General features: G+C 45.0%; 1 protein-coding gene across 1 annotated transcript in view; it reads right to left on the bottom strand.

The window, feature by feature from the left end:
* The window catches only part of msh3 (mutS homolog 3 (E. coli)), a 53,561-nt gene that overhangs the window by 15,780 nt on the left and 16,198 nt on the right, over positions 1-21,583 (bottom strand). Inside the window, exons 13-21 of the mRNA XM_079689488.1 lie at positions 20,896-21,028; positions 18,891-19,078; positions 17,306-17,474; positions 16,786-16,850; positions 15,899-16,015; positions 15,578-15,685; positions 15,044-15,158; positions 14,486-14,643; positions 1,400-1,586 (exon numbers count right to left, since the gene is read on the bottom strand). Of these exons, the coding sequence (XP_079545614.1) occupies positions 1,400-1,586; positions 14,486-14,643; positions 15,044-15,158; positions 15,578-15,685; positions 15,899-16,015; positions 16,786-16,850; positions 17,306-17,474; positions 18,891-19,078; positions 20,896-21,028 (1,240 nt within the window). The remainder of the gene's footprint in view (positions 1-1,399; positions 1,587-14,485; positions 14,644-15,043; positions 15,159-15,577; positions 15,686-15,898; positions 16,016-16,785; positions 16,851-17,305; positions 17,475-18,890; positions 19,079-20,895; positions 21,029-21,583) is intronic.

The following is a 21,583-nucleotide window of genomic DNA, read 5'->3' as shown; positions in this document are numbered from 1 at the left end:
CTGTATACTGTATGAACATATTTTTAACATGTTTATTGTTGTTATATATTGTAGAACTATGTAGTAATATGTGGAAATTAAAGTATACATCTGCAATTTATGTTCACTGATTATGTTGATACAAATAGGATTACCTTGGAAAACATACCATAAAACAAAGAGGACGCCTTATTTGTATGTAGATTATACTTTACAGCTGTTACCAGCTTAGAAAATGAACAGCTGTGTGCCCTAATTGATGCCACAACCTCAAGCACACAACGCAAGTCAAACTGTAATAATGAGTGCTCTATGCGTTGCGTACAGTATTTCATTGTTTGTTTAATATAAATTGGCACCAACAACTACTGCAAGTCAACAATGATTGAATTTCCAATGTGGGTACTAATAACCCCTTCAATGACACAAGCACCCCCCTTTTCTGGGGATACTACTTATCTGTTTTGTCAATATGGAGATGTGCAACATTTTGCAACACATTTGACTGTGCAGGATTTATAATCCCAACAGAACACCCAGCCTCTCTCGTAAAATACTGAAACCTCAGCACCTTTTGCTCTCTTCTCTTTGGCTTCGATTGCTAAAATTGGACAATACTGATTTTTGAACTCAACATTTTAACAATGGCTGACAAAAATAAGCAGGAAACATATCATTAGCAAAAGGCACCAACGCCTACGGACACATATGATCCCTTGAGAGTGCAAAGATGAAGATTGGACAACCCGTCATCGGTCTTGAATGTGTGAATGAATCTCTCTCTCTCTCTCTCTCTCTCTCTCTCTCTCTCTCTCTCTCTCTCTCTCTCTCTCTCTCTCTCTCTCTCTCTCTCTCTCTCTCTCTCTCTCTCTCTCTCTCTCTCTCTCTCTCTCTCTCTCTCTCTCTCTCTCTCTCTCTCTCTCTCTCTCTCTCTCTCTCTCTCTCTCTCTCTCTCTCTCTCTCTCTCTCTCTCTCTCTCTCTCTCTCTCTCTCTCCCCCAGAATATTAACATTATAGATCAAGCCTCCTCTGCTCTCAAGAGCTGCTCTGCTGCTAAAGGCCTCTCTGGAGCCTCGTATTTCTCTATGAGAACAAACGATCACTGCATACTGCAGAGCACACAGCCACATACTATCAAACAGTTGCATGGACACACATACACACACCTCGAGGCCATCAGCTCAATGGTTAATTGGGCTTGCGTTGAGATCCAACAAATCAGGCGGATGAATACAGTATGTGTTTGTATGACAACAGGGAGTATTTCACATTATTTTTTCATTTCGGGCACCACAATGTAACCCAGATGTCCTCTGTGTCTTCCCTCTCATTCCTTTTCTTCGCTTCTTACAATATTTAAATCTGTGTGTATGACCATGACATCAGTAAAAAGAATCCATTCAAACAAACACAAACTTACATCTCTGATGAAGTACTCCAAGGTGGCATAGGCGATGGCAATACCGTCATGAGTGCTCGTGCCCCGTCCCAGCTCATCAAGGATCACCAATGAACGGTCGGTTGCACGAGAAATGATCTCTGAGGCTTCAGTCAACTCTTCCATGAATGTACTTCGGCCTTTGTAGATGTTGTCTGAAGCCCCCATCCTAATAAACACACCAAGACATAGATCAGAGATCAGAAAACAGTCGAAGGGTAACAGGTTATGATGCTGAGATCAGATCACACAATCTTTCAATCCCTGAAGCTGCTGCTCCTCCTCCTCTTCCTCCTAAACTATCGAAGTTGTAAGAAAAAGGGAAATTGAAAAGGACGGGTGTGAAAAAAGTGACAAAGAGTAACTACTACAACTGAGGTTACCTACTGTAACCCCAGCTTCTATGAGTAAATGGCGCAGCCCTCTAAGGCTATCGCTATTGGGTAATCCCCCTGCGCACCCGCGCAGCACTGAAACACTTGTAGTCCACGCCCACCCGCAAGGTGGGCCCCATCCTCGGGCCTCCTTCCGGTATAAATAGGAAGGAGGCCCGACAATCTGCTCCCATATCAAATAACTTTTCTTCAGCTATTCGTAGAGCCAGTGGCGCCCAGCGCCTAGAAGGCTGCGCTATTTACTCATAGAAGCTGGGCTTACAGTAGGTAACCTCAGTTCTATTTCGTATATGGCTTCGCCCTCTAAGGCTATCGCTATTGGGTTAAGGGCGAAGCATGATCTAGTCTGCGCCCCACTGGGTCCGCCCGGCACTAGAAGCACAGACACATCTGCTCAATAACACCCCATGCCTGTTGTGCCATGCGTAATGGCGCATCACCGTCACTGGAATATAGCATTACATGAATATTTTCCATGAGGGGACGAAGGCTGGGAACAATACATACCTGCCGCTATGAAAAGTAGAGACGAAGGTCATACTTTGTCCAGTGACAAAAAGAGGGGGAACAGCAGCTCTCTGCGTGCAGACAGGCAGGAGAGCGCCTAGCTGGATCCCTGACGTCACTCATTCTGACAAGACACTCCCTACCAAAAATGTATCAAGAGGAAAAAAAGGAAACATCCCTCTCATAAGAGGGAAAAAGGGCCGCTCTCCGCGTTCCGAGAGGTAGGAGAGAGGCGCACAGCTGGATCCCTGACGTCACTCACTCTGACAAGACACTCCGTACAGGGTGTGTCAGAGAGGAATGGGAGACATCCCTCAAATACAATTTAATAAATGAACAGGGGGAAGACCAAGATGCAGCAGGTCAAATATCTTCCACTGACATTCCTCCGTGCAAAGCCGTGGAGAAGGAAAATTCCTCTGGCGGAGTGCGCATTGATGTTCTCTGGGCGATCCACCCCATGAGGAGACATAAGCCTGTGACACAGCTTCACACAGCCAGTGTGACAGCCGTTGTGCAGACAGAGGCTGCCCGAACGAGCGTTCTCTATAGTGCACAAACAGGCGCTGAGCAAGGCGCAAGGCAGCCGTGCGCGCCACTAGCAAGACAGCGCGCGCACAGGACAGAGGAGATGAGACGCGGCTTCTTCCTCCGACCTGTGAGGAGGGGGAAAGAAGCCATCCAAGGTGATTACTCATGACTCTAACGAGCTTGTGATGACCTTTGGCATAAAAGCCGGGTTAGGGCGTAAAACAGCTGAACTGCCATCTCCTTGGATCCGGAGGCATGACGGAGCCACAGAGAGAGCAGACTCAATCACTACTTTGGCTGACAACAGTTTAAGGGTAACCTGGTCTAAAGGTTCAAATGGGGCTTTGCTTTAGTGCGCCTAACACCAAAGCCAAATCCCACTGAGGCGCCAGTGCGCGTGACACAGGTCTGAGTCTCCGTACTCCTCGCATAACACGGCTGCTGCGCTCTGTGAGCCCCTCTGTTAAATTCGCCGGGAATATACATTGCTCTGATGAGAGCAACGTGTGTGCGCGCCCAGAACAGCAGCCGCCTGGCTAAGTTCAGAAGCTGCGCAGATCGTACTCCTCCCTGGCGATTGAGGTAAGCTGCTTCCATAGCCGTGGCCTGTTGTCTGTGCGAATCAACACATTGATTGTACAGCAACGGGGCGACTCCCCCGTTTTTTTTCAGAGATGTAGAAAAATTGCGGAGTAAAAACCGCGCAAGACACTATTCCTGGGATGACAGGAGTGTTTCTTGTATCCCATGGAACTGCTGGGGGGGAGAGGCTTCTCTGTGATGTGCCGTAATGGTCGTCATGGTGACGAGCCACGCCATCACCGCCGCTGCCCGTGAGGCAAAAGGGCTGCGAGGGAGTTTCCACACGCTGCATTTCACTCCGTCTCTCATCATGAGGCGCGTACACGCCCAGGGGATGAGAGGTGTGTGCATGCTGTCCACACGAGGCGTTATAACGGTGCTCGTGGATTATTATGACCGTGTGTAGGAGGCATATCTGGGACAGAGGAATACCGCGAGCTCTGCAGTTTATAAACCAATAGGTTAAAAACAGCAGGCTTCTGCAGCGAATGAACCACCTCTGGAGTCCCCCTGTTGGAAGAGACCCAGGGGTATCATCACGTGACCAGCTGACGCCAACGCAGAGCAGCTGCGTCACGGAGAGGGCTGTGTGGGTTGTGACACGCCGGAGGAGAGCTGTCAGTTCCTCCACTCGCTGCCGCGAGAGCCGCGCTCTCATGCTGGCTGAGTTTAATTCCACTCCCAGATAAACGATTGTCTGAGAGGGAAGAGGACAGCTCTTCTTCCAATTTATTATGAAAACCAGGCTTTGAAAGGTGCGATACGAGATGTACCGTCTGTAAAGCGACCTCCTCTCTGGAGCGAGCCAGCAAATAGCAGGTCGTCCAGAGAAAACCACACTCTCATCCCTCCTCTGTGTAGTGGCTACAGCCTTCTCTACACAAAAATGCGAGGAGCCAGGAAATATCCGAACGGCAGACGATTGTCTGGTCTGATATTCCCTGAAATGAGAAAACGCAGGAATTTCCTGTGTTTTGGGATGATGGGTACGTGGAAGTATGCATCCTTCAGGTGGAAGTGAACCAGTCGTCCTGGTGAAAACATTCCAGCACCTGTTTGATCGTCGGCATGTGGAATACTGACAGATTGAGGATGTTTCATTCCCCCAGTCTTTTTCGGGATTAGAAATATAACGGGAGTGAAAACCCCTAATTTTCCTCCCTTTGAGGAACCCTTGAAATATCCTCTTTCAACAGGAGTTCCAGCAGCTCGGATTGGAGCGCAAGAAATAGCTTCTGGGATAACAGGAGTGTTTCCTGTATCCCATTGAACTGTGGGGGGGGGGGGGGGGGAGAGGCGAACTGCAGGACGTATCCTCTGCTGATCAGCCTGCTCATCCATCTGTCCATCAGACACACGCGCTGCCACTCTGAGAAAAACTCTGAGAGCGGGCGCACATGCTCGAGATGTGTTTTTGGTCGTCATGGTGACGAGCCACGCCACGCCAGAGCCTCTGCGCCGCTGCCCGTGAGGCAACCCAAGGTGTGCTTGGACCGAAAGGGCTGCGAGGGGGCCTCCACACGCTGCGTCTCACTCCAACTCTCATCATGAGGCGCGTACACGCTCAGGGGATGGATGGAGGTGTGTGCAGTGCTGCCCACATGAGGCGTTAACGGCGCTCATGGGTTTATTATGACCGTGTGTAGGAGGCGTATCTCGGACAAAGGAATGCCGCGAGCTCTGCAGGTTATTAACCAAGGTTAAAACCGGCAGGCTTGTGCAGCGAGCCCTGCTGTCTACTTAATCAACAGATTAGTGGCAGCCGGCTTAATTAGCGAGCTCTGCAGTTTATTAACCGATAGGTTAAAACCACCAGGCTTCTGCAGCAAGCCCTAGGCGCCGTGGCGCTGCCGCTGGGGGCACTCAGCCTGGAATACTGCTCATTCCCCGTTCTGGCTTCTCTGTGATGTGCTGTGCTGGTCGTCATGGTGACGAGCCACGCCATTGCCATCGCCGCCGCTGCCCGTGAGGCGAAAGGGCTGCGAGGAAGCCTCCACACGCTGCGTTTCACTCCGGCTGTCATCATGAGGCGTGTACACGCTCAGGGGATGAGTGGAGGTGTGTGCAGTGCTGTCCACATGAGGCGTTATAACGGAGCTCATGGGTTATTATGAACGTGTGTAGGAGGCGTATCTCGGACGGAGGAATGCCGCGAGCTCTGCAGGTTATTAACCGATGGGTTAAAACCAGCAGGCTTCTGCAGGGGGACCTGCTGTCTACTTAATAAACAGATTAGTGGCAGCCGGCTTAATTACCGGCTCTGCTTCCTCGGAGGCTCTCGCGGAGCAGACCAGGAGCGGGGGAGCCTCACTCCCCTTTGACTCGCCGCCGGGAGACCCTGTCTCTGGGGTGGCGGGGGAGCGGAGACGTGGGACGGAGCCCCTGCAGCCGCCGAAGGGCGAGTCTGACGCAGAGGCGGTTGCTGTGGGCGTCTCTCCGCTTGCGGCCTCCTGTGGCCGGCGTGGATGCCGCGACTGCTGCGGGCGCTGCTGCCGCTGTGAGCGCTCAGCAGGCTGGAGTCAGCTGACATGCTGGCGAATGCCGTCCGCCTGTTCCGCGGCCGTCTTCATGGACTCCACCATGGCGTGGAACTGGGGTCCGAACAGCCCGTACGGGCTGATTGGAGCGTCCAGTAGCACTTTTCTGGCCGTCTCCGTAACATACGCCTGCTGCAGGTGGCGCTGGATCTGTGTCACCCACGCGGAAATCCTCGCCTGGGAGACAGCGACGGACGCGCACAGAGTGAGCGCCGTGCTGGACGCCTTGCTGATTTCCTCTGCCTCGGTGGTGGACCGCTCTACCAGTGTCACCACCGAGTTGGAGAGCAGCGCGATGATATTCGCCGCCGCCTGAAAGGCACACTGTTGCACCCGGTCGGCCTGGCGGGCGACATACACATACTGGGGAGCTCAACGTAGGGCGCCGTCCTGTGGCGACGGAGAAGGGGACCGCGTGCTCGGCCGCCAAACCAGCCCCTTGCTCCGACTCTGTCTCCCCCGTTCGGGGGAGAGGAGGGAGGGGAGAACCGCACGGTGAACCATGGAGGGAGACGGGGTAGGAGTCGTCCGACTCCTGCCCGGCACTCGGCTTCAGGGACATGCTGCCGTCAACTTGCTCCTGGACGGGCCAATCGTCCTCGTCGGCCGCAGCAGCTAGAGCGTCTGCTCTTCGCTTCCTGTCGGCTGATGGGAGACGGGCACAATGTGAGCAAGCGACCTGCTGGCTGAGAGCCGCGTCAGCGTGCTCTGGCCCCAGGCAGGATTCGCACATTGCGTGCTGGTCATAGCTCATGATATATCCTGAGCCACATGACGGACAATTTCGTGATGTTTAATGGTTCTGTGCATCAGTAACTGCCGTGGTTTGCTGAAGAAAAGAGGGAGCAGATTGTCGGGCCTCCTTCCTATTTATACCGGAAGGAAGCCAGAGTGTGGGGCCCACCTTGCGGGTGGGCGTGGACTACAAGTGTTTCAGTGCTGCGCGGGTGCGCAGGGGGATTACCCAATAGCGATAGCCTTAGAGGGCGAAGCCATATACGAAATAGAACCGTAGGTTATTTTTGTATACCAAAACAAAGAAGAAAAACCAGGATAAAGAATCAAGTCTACTTCGCAATTCCTTAAATTCTAAATAAGTGACATTGGTTACACATTTCAGTGTACTCAGATTGAGCCAGGTTATTCAGTCAGGTACACAAATAAAATAAAATACATGTAAATATAAAGTGACCACAGGAAGAGCATGCCATCACTCAAACCATCATCATTAGTCCATAATAGCTTAACAGAAAACCAATAATCTGTTGAGTCATCATGAGCATTTTATAGCTATAGTGGCCTTTAAAAAATAAAAGTATAAACATATATACAAAAAATGTATTGCGTTAGGCCCAGCTATGAGAAGCAACACATTAAATACATGTATTAGACATCCCTAAATGCATGTATTGATAAACTCATTTTAGATACAATTATGGTAGATGCTGTTACACTGTCGCCTGAGCGGTAATTTATGTCTGATGACTGAAAATCAAAAAGACTCCTACTGTGGAATAACACAACCTTGAACATTATTGACGTTGCCACCTGTCGATTACAAATGTCAGTGGAGATTTACCGATTACAGAGATACGACAACATGTTGAATTCTTCACAAGCCTCAGAGCCCGTTTGAGAGCTCTTCCACAGATACAGACTGTCTGACAGAGCAAGGACTCCAGCTGGAGCACAGATGCCAAATCTATCTGCCAGTCAGCTTTTCTCACCTCTAAATCTGTCTTTCCTGTCCTGTTTGTCCTTGAATATAGTGCCATATTATCAATGAACTACCGACAGGAGCCTGCAGAACTTACATTACCATGGTTACATCACACACCACACAGGAGGGGGGCATGGCACACATGCTGCTGCATTTCATCAGCCAATTTATAGTGCGTGTGTGTCAGGGGAAATTATTACAATCAGATCTAAACTACGTCGCAGGAAGGACGGACAGAGTGAGATGAAAAGGAAGAGCTCTGTTCACACACTCTGTGCGTCCTCTGATGAGCGGATGTACAGCAAAAACACACACTCGCTCCACCAGCTGGGCGTCCTGCTGCTCTGCATTGAGTCCTGCCTTCCCGCCAAATACACTGTTTCTGAAAATAGAGTCCATTTATCATCACGTCACAACAAAACCTTGTCAGCCACATTTCAAGTGTTTTTCTGGCCCTGGTTTCTCTTGTTGCTCCGATTGACCAGAATAACACTCCAATGTGTTCAATCAAAACAAAAAGCCACAACACAACGTCAAACTCACTTTTACAAACATGACACAACCTTCAAAATCAAATGTTAGAAGGAACAGCTGATACTTAGAGGATTTGCATCCTGTTCAGTGTTGGCCTCACAACCCTTCTCACCCTTCTGCATTTCCTCCAGTTTAATCTAGAGAAAGAAGGCTTCCCATTGATACATTTCTTCGAATGCAAATAAATAATTCTGTTTAATATGTTATTTTTGAACTTCATTTTAAACTGAGGTCAATATTATCAGAAACATATATATGCCACTGTTTGTTGTTTACCGTCAGTACTGAGGCTATTTGATTCGCAGAGTCACTTTAAACTCACTTGTTTTTTATGTCTGTTTAATTTGCTTTACCTTTGTTGCTCCACTGATGCCGTGTGATTTAAAAGTGCAGTTTTTCTTTATTTCATGGGAACACCAGAGGACTAGCAACCAGATATAGAGAGATAAAGGAAATCCAAATAAAGAATAATGCTACATAAAAAACATTAAATTGATCTCTGCAGCAAGAAAATCTAAGTAATTAGTTGGTCCATCATATAATGGCACATTTCCACTGCAGCGGGGTAGCCCCGTTTAAGCGTCCTCGCTCAGGCCTCGGGCTGCCTCGCTGGCCGTCCGAGGTCGTGGCGCATTTCCATTACAGTTTAGGACCTGGGGTAGCAACGCAGTGTAGGCTTTTTGGCGGGCTTTTTGGGCAGAGCGACGCTGGGTAAAACTGCAGTGGCGTCATCTTCAATGCGACACAACTCACAAAACAATAGAGGATGTGGAAGCGATCGTTTACTTGTTTCTTGGTGTGTGGCTTGTTATCACAGCAAGAAGGAAAGTGATCACAGCAAGCAGGAAAGTGATGTTTCAAAGTAGGCTGCGTATAGCAAGACGATCTGCAGAAGCCAATCAGCAGTCGAGAGTGTTGACGTCACTAGTTCAGCCCTGGCCCTGGCCTGATAGATCCACGATTTTATGGGGCCGGAATAAGAGGGGAAAAGTACCCGCTAGCCGGTGCTACGCTATATGGAAAGGCCACCAAAAACTGTCCTGGCCGCTTGAGGACGATTAAGGACGCTTAAACGGGGCTACCCGCTGTACTGGAAATGTGCCATTAGTGTTTGGATCAAAAGCTCTGAGGAACAAGTGGATTTTGGATGCAACATTTCCAAAAACTCTACAACACCCACCGAGGTCTGGATCTCAAGACCCTTGGCAAAAAACCCTCAGGTCCTTTTTTTAATTTAAGCCACATTTCTGAAAAATAAATTCTCATTGCATTTTTGATGGGCGGGGAACTTTTAAAATCCTCAAGAAACACACGGTATAATCACTGCTGCGAGTCCACGGTCGTTAAAGGTCCTTTTCACAGTTTTACAGTTTCCTTTAGCTGTTTCCATAACAACCATGAAGGGATGGAAGAATCTGCTCTATAACCTTCAGGACTCAATACACACAATAAAACACACACACATACACACAATAAAACACACACACACACACACACACTGCATACCTGCACATATACATGTTTCAGTCCTCCGCCAGAAAACACACACAGCAGGGTCACTATGGTACGCACCAAATAATGCTAAAATCACTGTTTGGCATATTTGTCAAAAGTGCTGTAGCGCAGAGGAGTGGGCAGGGGAAAAAAAGTTATGAAGGCAGCCACACAGCTTTAAAACCAATCTTCAGATTATTCACTTTATCGTCATTGATAATCAATCATGTGGATCAATTCCGACAGGACATCCTATTAGACACCTACGCATCATCTCATTACCCCCATCCCACAAAGTCTGCTTATTCCTCTCAGAGGCTCTCCATGTCTGTCTCCCCTCTTGCTCATAAACACACAACAACTCTCACACACACAAGATGAAGCAATTCCCACCGCTGCGTGTATCACGCTTGACACAGCAGTGGGAATTGATTGAGTGCTTATTATCAAAACAGATTCTCCTCAGGATCTTAGCCCAATTAGAAAGAGAAGAGGCAGCGAGGACAGTGGATTCTGTGAGGCTGTGCTTTTTTACAGTAGACATTAACTGGCTCTTTAAAATGCTTGTTTTTTTCCAGGTAAAAAAAGAAAGACAATGTACCTCTTAAAATGTTTATAGACCCCACTTAAAAACCAATGGACACACATGGAAACACGTACTGCTTTGCTTTTCTGAAGTACTCTTTTTCTCTACACCGACCTAAAGCTGACAATAATTACTTCCAGTCTATAAGTATGTTGGTTTGTGCACATTTCTTCCCAAGAAATATCCTGATCTGAAATATCCTGTTCTAAAAGCACCTTAGTTGGGGCACCCTAGTGATGTACAGTAGAGCTACCCAACATCCTCCATAAATACTTAGCTCAAGAACTGTGTTGCAAGTAACTCGTAGATCTCTCTGTCTCCACTTATTTCCTGTAATCTTTCTATCGAATGGCCAGTATACTGTAAAAGGCATAACACAGCCAGACCAATCAGATCAATTCAGATTTTCTCTCAGATTTTGTGCCCAATGCTACTAAAAGATGTGATTTCCCACTGAAGGAACTGTTGATACCAGTGAGAATTGAAAGTTAACCCAAATTAAAAGCCATATTAAAAAGATAGCTTTTTATTTTGCTTTTAAAGATTTCAAGGGAGTTTGCTGTTCTAAGATCCACGGGGAGGCTGTTCCATAGTTTAGGGCCGTAAAAGCAGAACGCAGCCTCCCAAGATCTCTCTTGATTTCTAAAAGCAGGGCATTGGAGGATCTAAGGGTTCTTGTTGGAACATAAAAAGAAAGGCAGTCGCTGAGGTGCTATGTGATGCAAGGCTTTGTAAGTACTTGACCACTATTCTGTGACAAATGACATGATTTTGATTATTTTGAATCAGTTTGAATATCTACATATTTACTTCTAGGTTACAGGATGATAAACTATATGTAGTACGATTAGTAGATTTCCAACTTTTAGGTTAATTACCTTTAAAACACACACGCTCTTGTGGTGTGCTGACATGTCTTTGGCACCTACTGGGTTAATACGTAAGAACATGCTCAAACCCACAGAAAAGACGATTACACACATCTGCAAGCCATTAGGTCTAATCACATAGTGCTGCAGCAGCAGAATAACAGACACCATACATTGCATTGGCTTGTGTTCCTCACTATAACTGAAAACTACATGCAGAGCTAACTGCTACTCTCATCATAATGAGGACAATCATCATCAGGGAAAAAAAGACCTCCTCCAACAAAGCCTTATTGTCTCACAGTTCCTACGATAGGGAGAGCTGCACTGTACAGAACTATGAGAGAACAATAGCGCTGGCCTTGTCAAACAACTCTTGTTAATCCTTTTTTCCCTCACACACCTCTTCCTGTGTGCGGAGGAACACAATGGGATTAGAAGGGATTATTCTCAGTCCTAGGAATAAACTTGACCCTGTCACAGACGATGAAGGTGAAACAAGGTGAATGAGGTGTTTTGGGGAAAAGTGTGATTCTTTTGTTGGCCTAAGGTTTTCTCAAGCAACCTATTTTTGTTTAATTGCACTAATAAAGATGATCTGAATTGCGTTGTCATGGTCACTTTTGTGGTCTTCCTGTTGGCGGAGACAAAGCTGGAAGCTCAGCAACTCATCACTTCCTGGGAGCGTTTGTGCACCCGTTTATGAGTAAAATGAAAAACATGCAGTGGCTCGTTGTGTCACTTTATGTGCTTTATATATTCGTTTAAACCTGTTTCTAAGCATTTAATAATGTATGATTGTCTCATCTTTAACATGCTTGCCAGAAAAATAAACATAAATGTTTTTGTCATCTAGAAAATACAAGCAGGCTGTGCTTGTTTTTTTGTTCCGCTGCATCAAGTGATTGCTCATTGATCATGTTTCTGTGAAATGCACTCTGCCTCATGAAGCCAATTCAGCGGCTTAAGGATTCATAGTGAAGTTTATTCAACCAAACTATCAAAATAAATAAGAATAAAGTTAACACTGTGTCAGAAGTTCTTCAGAGGAAAGTGGTTCCATTAAAATGTGTTCACTGTAATATCTATCAAAAACTTTTTGGGACAGTGTTTTGCGGTTGAATTTTCTTAAAAGTTCATTTTTAATGCAAAGGAAGAATTCAAAGTTGTTGGAAAACCTTGTAGTTTTTTATATTTGAAATTGAAAGTCACTTTTACCACAAACACCAACTCAGGTTTGGTCAATATAGAACTGTAATGATGCTAAGATAAGGAATGTTTCCAAGGCACTCCAAGACAGCCTTAATAGATACAACTAGAGAATTCAATTCCTGAAGAAATTGCTAGTGGGAATGCTTTATGCTGAAAAGCTGACGCTAAGCTGCTATGCTGAAATGTAATGTGTAAGAAAAAAGTGAATAATTTAGATTGAAATGATACATGAACACTGGGGGCTTGAATGTGTGATAAGAGAAGAAAATAAAATAAAAAGGCTTGGAAAAGCAGCAGAATTTTTTAACTGCAAACTTTTGAAGTAACTTCATGGCGAATGATCTGTCGCCATGCCAACGGCATTTGATGACATCCCATAATACGCTTAGATGCGTTGATGGCTGCATCGTTACCAAACCTGTGAAGTTTTGGGCCGTTTGGAGCATTTTCACTGAAGATTTGAGAAAACCGTGTTTCATGGTGAGCATTGTGTACCATGGCAACGGCATTTGAAGAAATCTCAAAACTGTCCCGTCGATGTCTTCATGGCTGGACTGTTAGCACACATGTGATATTTGAGCCCTTTTTGAACATTTTCATAGGAGTTATAGCGACATCGTCTTTTATGGCTGGATGCGTTTCCATGGAAACGGCATATGATGACACCCCATAATTGACGTAGAGTTGTTGAGGGCAGGACCGTTAACCATTATCTGAAGTCTGGTGCTCTGAGCATGTCAGTTGGAGTTATGACATCATCGTGTTCCATGACACAGGTGTTTATATTTGAGCTAACGACGCACTGTAACATCTAAAGAAGGCCTCTTTACCAAGATCTGAACAATGTTTAATATCTCTAAAAGTAAGAATCATATTTAAAAGTTGTGTTACACAAATAATGTCAGACAGATGTGTAACATTTTAAAGTTGGAATTAGATTTCTGAGTGAAAGTATGAAGGAGCAGTTAGCAGTTGAAGAAGGAGTAATTAGCAGTTGAAGTTGCATGAAGATTGTTGAAGTCTGAAGAGTTTCTCCATTGACTTCCATGTTAAAAATGGGATGTATTATGGGATTTATCTCTGGAATTATGAAAGTTATGAATGATAAAAGTAATAGCCATCGATTCCCGACCGAGCTGAACGTTTTGATGTTTAAACGGAGTTTCTGCAATGTTCAATGTGGGAGGAGAAGTGGCGCAAATATAACCCGGCGGAATAATAAAGAATTGTGTGCGTAGCATAACAGATAGTGGGAATGCTGTGTCAGCATTCCCACTAAATTACATTTCAACATGACTTATTCATCATGTAATATGTGACTGTTAGATTCATGTTGGACCCAGCCTTTGGCCAATTGTGGTGTTTACCTGTTATGACCCCTTCATATTCTGCCCTAGCGTGTCCAAGCACAATCAGCGTCTCCTGCAATGGGCTCTGATTGTGCAGGACTACAACAGTAGACACCCGTCATTAAAGGGTTCAGAGAATGTGGTGGCCGATGTACTGTCCCGTGGGTGAGATTTTCACGATTTATATCCAATAGTCTGAGTGTTTTTGGTAACTGTGGCCAAACACTTGTTTGGTTTTATGGGGTGTTACGTGCCGTAGTGTTTGTGTGGGTGTGTGTGTGTCTTTCTCTCTCTCCCTCTGACTCCCCAGGTGCAGCCTGATTGTCTCCAGGTGCAGCCTCTCCCCAGGTGCTCCCAATCCTCAATCAGGCCCTCTATAAAGGACCTGAGGAAGGCTGCAGTGTTCTCTCTCCTTCTCCTCTGGCTGCATCATGTCTCTGTCTCTGTGTGAGGCCTGTGTTATTGTGAATTGTTAGATGTGCTCCAGTTGACCTTTTCGTGTATTGTTTATTTTAGTTTGCTTTGCAAGTTGGCTGGTGAGCCCTTTTTTCTTTTGTCCATTAAAACATCACTTTGTGGCTTCAGTAGAGTTTCCTCTCCTTTTTCTCTCGCCCGGTTATTTTTGTGTTTTGTTACTTCCCTTTGTACCCCTAGCCCAGTAGGGAACGTAACAGTGACCAAGAAGGTCCAAATCAACCTTACCCAGGTGTAACTCCTAAGATTTCACAGGTAGATTTTGCTTGTGTTCATACCTGGTGTAAACGCCGTCCAGCATGCCCAGGCGGGCCTCACAGGCCGGGACATAGGAGCCCATCTGAGCCATCACACAGATCAGAGCCACCTGCCGGATGTAGGAGCTCTTACCCCCCATATTAGGACCTGTGATTATCATAGTCCTCCTGCCATCCCCCTGTAGGAGAGGAGAGGAGTAACCACAGTGACATAGACAGAAGGCAAGGGGAGAGACAGAATAAGATATGTGCATTCTGTCCTGCACAGCTGAGGAGGTGGGTGGATTGAAAAGCTTGGCTACTTCCCATTGGCTTGTGCTTCTGTTGCAAAATTAACCTACACCCACTCTGTGCGAGGAAGTGTGTGTGGTGCCATGCAAGTCTGTATGTGAGTGTGCATTTATGTGTGTGTGAGTGAGTACTGTTACAACTTTGTTACAGAGCTGCCTCAATGGGTTAGTGAGCAAACAAACGTCTATGTGCTTTGGCTCAACTTTGTTCAAAGCACTACGAATGTGTGTGTGTGTGTGTGTGTGTGTGTGTGTGTGTGTGTGTGTGTGTGTGGCACCTTTAGTGTACCTGTAGCTCGGTGAGGTTAGGCACATACTGGTTGTGGTCTCCCATCAGTAAGTCAATCGCAGGATGTCGTCCATCCCTGATCATAATCTGCCGCTGACCTTCACAAACCTCAGGCCTGAATGCAATAAACACATTCACAAAAACATGTCTAGAGATGGCCAAATGTATCGAAGAAGACATAGTGCAGGTGTGTATGTGTATGTGTATGTGTATGTGTGTGTGTGTGTGTGTGTGTGTGTGTGTGTGTGTGTGTGTGTGTGTGTGTGTGTGTGTGTGTGTGTGTGTGTGTGTGTGTGTGTGTGTGTGTGAGAGTGAGTGAGTGGGAGAGATGTTGGCGTTTTGGCTGAGCACGCTGCTGAGCCTGGTGCACACTCCCACACACAGCCTGTCTGAGACTATAGGACACGACACAGGACACCCACACACACACAATGTCCCACACACAAACTCAAACACACACACACACACACACACACACACACACAAATACAATCTCTCACACCAGTATTTACAGTCGTCATGAGAGGACATCACCTGCAATAGTCCCCTTGTTTAGCCACCTCAGCCAATGAGAAGAGACAATCCATGGTTGCTAGGTGACTAATAGCTCTTTTCATGGTGTGATAGTGCTCCCCAAACTGACTGCAGAGAGAGAGAGAGACACACAGAGAAAGTGTTTTCAAGTGTAATTTAAGGTAAGTGCATACTATGTTCTGATCAGACTGTTGATGCACTTGACCATGAAAAAATAATTGTGTCCAGCTGAGAGATGTGCAGGCCTCTCTCTGAACCAGAGACTGACATATTTTAACAGTTTTTCATTTGAGATTGGGTTCAGCTGTTTTTGTGTCATACTCGAGAAAATTGGTCCACTCCTTCTGGCAGTCCAGCAGCAGCTGCTCTCGGAGCTGAAGCAGCTTCTTGTAGCGCTCCACCAGGAGAGGGGAGTGATACCTGCCGACTGCCTTGGTGCTGCAGAGGAGAGAGGAGCAGAGAATGCAAGGGTTTAGAAAATACATAGACAAAGTTTTTTTACACCAGATGTTACCCGTTTTGTCTTGAGCTGTGGGCTGCCCTAAAACGAAAGAACGCATAGAATCTATTTTCCATGTATTTAATTTGACCATTGCCTGAATACATAAATGATCCACCATTTGCTTGATCCTTATTAAGGATTTGTGAGTGGTTAACGGTTTCTCATTGAAATGAATAGGAGCCATCAGTTCCACTCTGCTCGTTGCTTTCTGAATACGGATGTCATCTTGTCATTATTGTACAAAAGGAGTGAAATAATATAGGATTGCAGTTATTTGGATTGATATTGCAATATGATTCACAATGTTGCAGATAATGTAAAATTTTGCATCATTATATTTATTTACATAAAAGAATATACTTAATATGAAAGCAATCATTGTGTGTTTTTTAGTGTACCAAATGAATGATATCTTTTTTTTAGTTTGTATAATAAGATATGTACAGTAAACCTTGAAATCTCTGCAGCACCACAATGCCTTATTCACTAAAGATATAGACACATATTTGACCTTCAACAAATATTTCAATACAAATATTGCACTTATTATGGTTTCAATAAAACTGTGATTTATGTTTAGTCCTACACCAAGAAGCAAATACCACTATCATTTAATTAAAAAAAACGGATACAAGTGATAGTGACTGTGTGTCCATCCCAGTTGTGTTTGTGTGCGTGCGTATGTGTGTTGCAACAGTGAGCTCACCTGCTGATTTTAACCCAATCAGGTGGAACAGTGGACGACCGCAAGTTCTTCACCTCAATCAGAAACTGAGGGCAAAGGAGGATGAGGAAGACTTTGATAAATAAGGCGGGAGCAGACGGTCAAAATAATGCGTAATCCTTGATTAAAACCAACACACACACACACACACACACACACACACACACACACACACACACACACACACACACACACACACACACACACACACACACACACACACACACACACACACACACACACACACACACACACACACACACACACACACACACACACACACACACACACACACACACACACACACACACACACACACACACACACACACACACACACACACACACACACACACACACACACACACACACACACACACACACACACACACACACACACACACACACACACACACACACATCTCTGTGACTCAGTCTTTCAGCCAAATCCCTCTCCTCCCACCTGTCTGTCACTCTCAGACTCAAACACACACAGGCCGTACCTCCTGTCCGGAGACGCTCGTGTAGTCGAGTGCCGGGGTCTTCAGCGTCAGCCGGACTTCTTTGCGGTGGTCTTGAATCTCGTTGATGACAGTCTGGATCTGCTCCCTCCTTTCCTGCAGCACTGGGAAGCCGGACAGATCTGAGAACAGCTCTGTCTTATTCCCCGACCTCCACAAATACAGAAAAACAGAATCCAAATGTGACAGCAGTAACAGTTAATAGTACGCATGTTTAGCAGGATAGACACACAATACCGGAGAGTTTCTAAGACATTAAACATTTTGGTCAGTCCACCTCTTCAGCAGTGTTGGTACTTTGATGTTTTTCAGATTTTCATATAACTTGATAAAACTAATTATAGATTTACCCATATACAAAAGTGTTTAGCAATCAAACTTTTTGGAGTTAGCGATTACATAAAATTAGTCCAATATAGAAGAGGCAAATAGACCAATTCCTCCATTTACAGAGAATTCGTTTTTTTATTTAAAACATCTTTAAGAAACCAAGTTTTTTTCAGTTGTATTTATTTGAAGCATGAACATGTTCTATATAATGTTCTAGCATAATTTCTCCTTTAAATGTATAGATTAATCCTCAAAGCAAAAAGTCAAAAACCATGTCATGCTTTTCCGGTTATTACCCGTCCCCTTGTGTGTTATGAAGGTTTTTCTTCATGTAAACGGTCTGCAGAGTCAAAAACCCTCAAAGTACACCCTGTAGCGAGTAAAACTCTAACACAGAAAAGGCCTGTCTATGCTGCCCCAGAATGTCTCGTTGGAGATTTTTTCTTTTTCCATTGTTTTCTTCCTGGGTATAGTGACGTATTTGAGTATAGTGACGTAACGTAACGTAAAGAGCCGTTACGTTACGTCCGCGGAGCCGTTGAGTTAAGTCCATGGATTGGTCCAAATGGACCAATCCACGGACTTCCTCACACACACACACTCAATCTTTTCTCAGCTGCAGCTCTGCTGATTTCTCCGCCTGAGACGGTGGGACGTTACGAGGCTGCGGGTGTGTGTGTGTGTGTGTGTGTGTGTGTGTGTGTGTGTGTGTGTGTGTGTGTGTGTGTGTGTGTGTGTGTGTGTGTGTGTGTGTGTGTGTGTGTGTGTGTGTGTGTGTGTGTGTGTGTGCTCAGGCTGGTTTCGGGCTGGGTTTCGCTGTGTCTTGCTGTCTCGCAGACAGCCAATGGGCTCACAGGGAGGGGGGGGCAGGATCTCCAACAAGCCGTTTAGGACAGAGAGTGAATATACATACTTTACAGAGATGCTGTATGAGAAACCAATGTGAGTTTGGAAAATTGCACAATATAAATCTATTTTAGTATACCTCAACAATGGAATTATGATCAGTAGAAATGGCCATGACATGGGACCTTTAAGACTTTCACACAAAACTTTGTTAAGCAACAGTAAGTAATCTGCTCTAAAAATGCATCACTTATACATGAAAGTGTTTTGTTTAAGGCCATTGGTTTTCTGTATTATCTCAATACTTTGTTTGTATTGCTGCTCGTGCAAAGTACTTTGTCCCTCCTCTTTCACTAACAAATAATTTTGTTTCATGCTGCTGGATACTCACTTGGCAGCCTTTTCATTGAGCACCTTGAGGTGGCTGTGGGCGGGAGCCAGCAGGTCAGGAGTGTCCAATAGGAGGCCTCGGAGGAGCGCAGAGCTGATCTGTGATTGGATAGCTGGGAGCAAGGCCTGCAGTTCCAGCCCCAGGCGGGAGAGACCACTGCTAATGAGGTAAAACTCCTGCGTGGAACACTGGAACACACACAGTTATGCATTACTTTTGATGAAGATAAATGTTTGAGCAATCTTTGGTCGACGTTGGAAAAAATGACTATATATTGGAAATAGCATCTTTATTCTCCAACAAAATACTAGCTATTTTGATCTGTTTCCCTCTGTGAATGTTTGTGTGTGTTGTGTTACTGGGGGAGTCTGCAAGTCAGAAAGATTAGATCTCTAAATCTCGTCAGCGATGGGTCTGGCAGCAAAGCTTAAAGAGAGACGAACTATTACAGCCAACGCTCTGAGAAACACTATCATTAGCAGCAGCACAGTCTGCAAGTCTTTAGAAAAAGCTAAAATCGCAGCCATTCACTGCATTACATGTGAGACAAATGTCATTCAAATGCATCTCGAAGATGATTTAGTCTGAACTTTTAAAAGTTATTGATATTTTACATAATTTAAGATATTCCAACAAGAAATATTTGTTAATGGAAACTTTAAAGGTGGAGTATGTGATTCTGGAGAAAGATTGGCTCGATTTGACAAAAAGTGTATTGAATTAAAAGCGCAGACTGCTCCTTATAAAAAGACGATGAACAAAGGTACTAAATATTCATTTAATTTTGTCTGTATTTGAGCTCTTCTAGTGATTGCTGACAATCCACAACATAAGAAACACAGCTGTCCTTTATCTCAAACATAGTAGCTTTATGTCTCTTTTGCGTCAATGTTGCAGCTTTAAACATAAAACCGAATATGAATTACGATTCAATCAAGGTAATGTTTAATCAATGCTCAGAACATAGCTAATATTTCCGATTTTATCGACTTCAAATGGCCATTAGTGACTTCAGAGTATCGTACCAAGTGCTGAAAGGTTAATGGGCGTCACACTGACAGTGGTTTATGGCATTAATCACATGCTGCAGTTCTAATGGTCCCCCATGTCAGCAGCCCCCGAGATGCTCTTTTATGAACCCATAGAGCGACTGGAGACTAGGAGCATGCCCTCCCTCCCATTATGTCAATGGAGCCATAGAGACACAGACCATTACACACAGCCACATCTATCTTCACACGTGTGTGTGTGTGTGTGTGTGTGTGTGTGTGTGTGTGTGTGTGTGTGTGTGTTCTCATTTGATCGTTTTCTTTTAACAATATATAAAAAGGAGCCAGAAGAGTTGAACATGAACTCAGATCAAAGTGACCCTCTCATCACACACACACACACACACACACACACACACACACACACACACACACACACACACACACACACACACACACACACACACACACACACACACACACACACACACACACACACACACACACACACACACACACACACACACACACACACACACACACACACACACACACACACACACACACACACACACACACACACACACACACACACACACACACACACACACAAAAGAGCCATCTGACATTTCAAAAATGGATCCGATGGGAAATGAGATTGTGTGAGACAATCAGGTAAGTGCCAATGAGGTGACTGCTCTGTGCTGTTAATCAAGATGCATGTCATAAAAAGAGAGAGAAAGAAAGAGATAGAGAGCAAGAGAAAGAGAAAAGGGGGTGACGGAGTCGGGGAGAGAACATTTTATTGGTTTTCATTTGTATGCATAACGTCCAGGAAAAGGAGGTCTGCTCTTCTTGATGCCTTTGCCAGATTTTTGTAGTTGTGATCTTTTTCTCTGACGGTTTTGATCTGTGTCACAACGCTAACAGATGCTGTGTTAATGATAACCAGTTGTAGAAAAAACAATATGATCAGTGGGGCAAAAGATGAGTGTGTTCCTTTTATTGCATTTTACCTTTTTGTGGTAAATGCTACAGATGCCTCTTTCCAAATCGGGCAGATGTGACAGCAGGGATTTGATGGAACTTAGAGTGAGGGAGGGCGACTCCAGGATCTCCTGCACAGCATCCTGCCTCTCTGAGAGAGACCTGTTCATGGGGGAAAAGACAGAAGGAAAGCAGAGAGGCAGATCAGACACAAAATCAGAGAGTTTATAGAAAAGATGAAATTAAAATAGTCAAAGATATAAAAATGTTCATCAATCAAATTTTGGGGAGCTGAATTAGACTTGATTGAAAGGCAGTGTAACTTTGAATTTAGAGCAATTAACTTCACAAATTATGTTCATGTTCTTAGATTTACCAGTTTCCTGAACTAATTGAAGCCAACCAGCTTTGAATGTAGCGATTACAGTATCTTTGGGTTATCTTTTCTGGAGATGGATTTCATGTGTATTACTGTAGTATTTAATGTGTTTATGACTTTAAGAAAAATAATAACCTAGGTCACATTTTAGTATTTTTCAAGAAATAGTATTTGGTGTTAATACCATTAATTTAACTTGTATCCAAATGGCCCATAACCTGGAAAGTGTCATTGTGCCAAAGACACAAAGGTTACAAATTAATATTATGAAAAACATAGTCTGAAAAAAGCAGATAAAGTAAGGCTTGGTTGTCATGTGCTGCTGCCCTGTGTGCCTT

The sequence above is a fragment of the Notothenia rossii genome (genome assembly GCF_949606895.1).
Source record: "Notothenia rossii genome assembly, chromosome: 6".
Lineage (NCBI taxonomy): Eukaryota > Metazoa > Chordata > Actinopteri > Perciformes > Nototheniidae > Notothenia > Notothenia rossii.
This window is presented reverse-complemented; position numbering and strand designations above follow the sequence as displayed.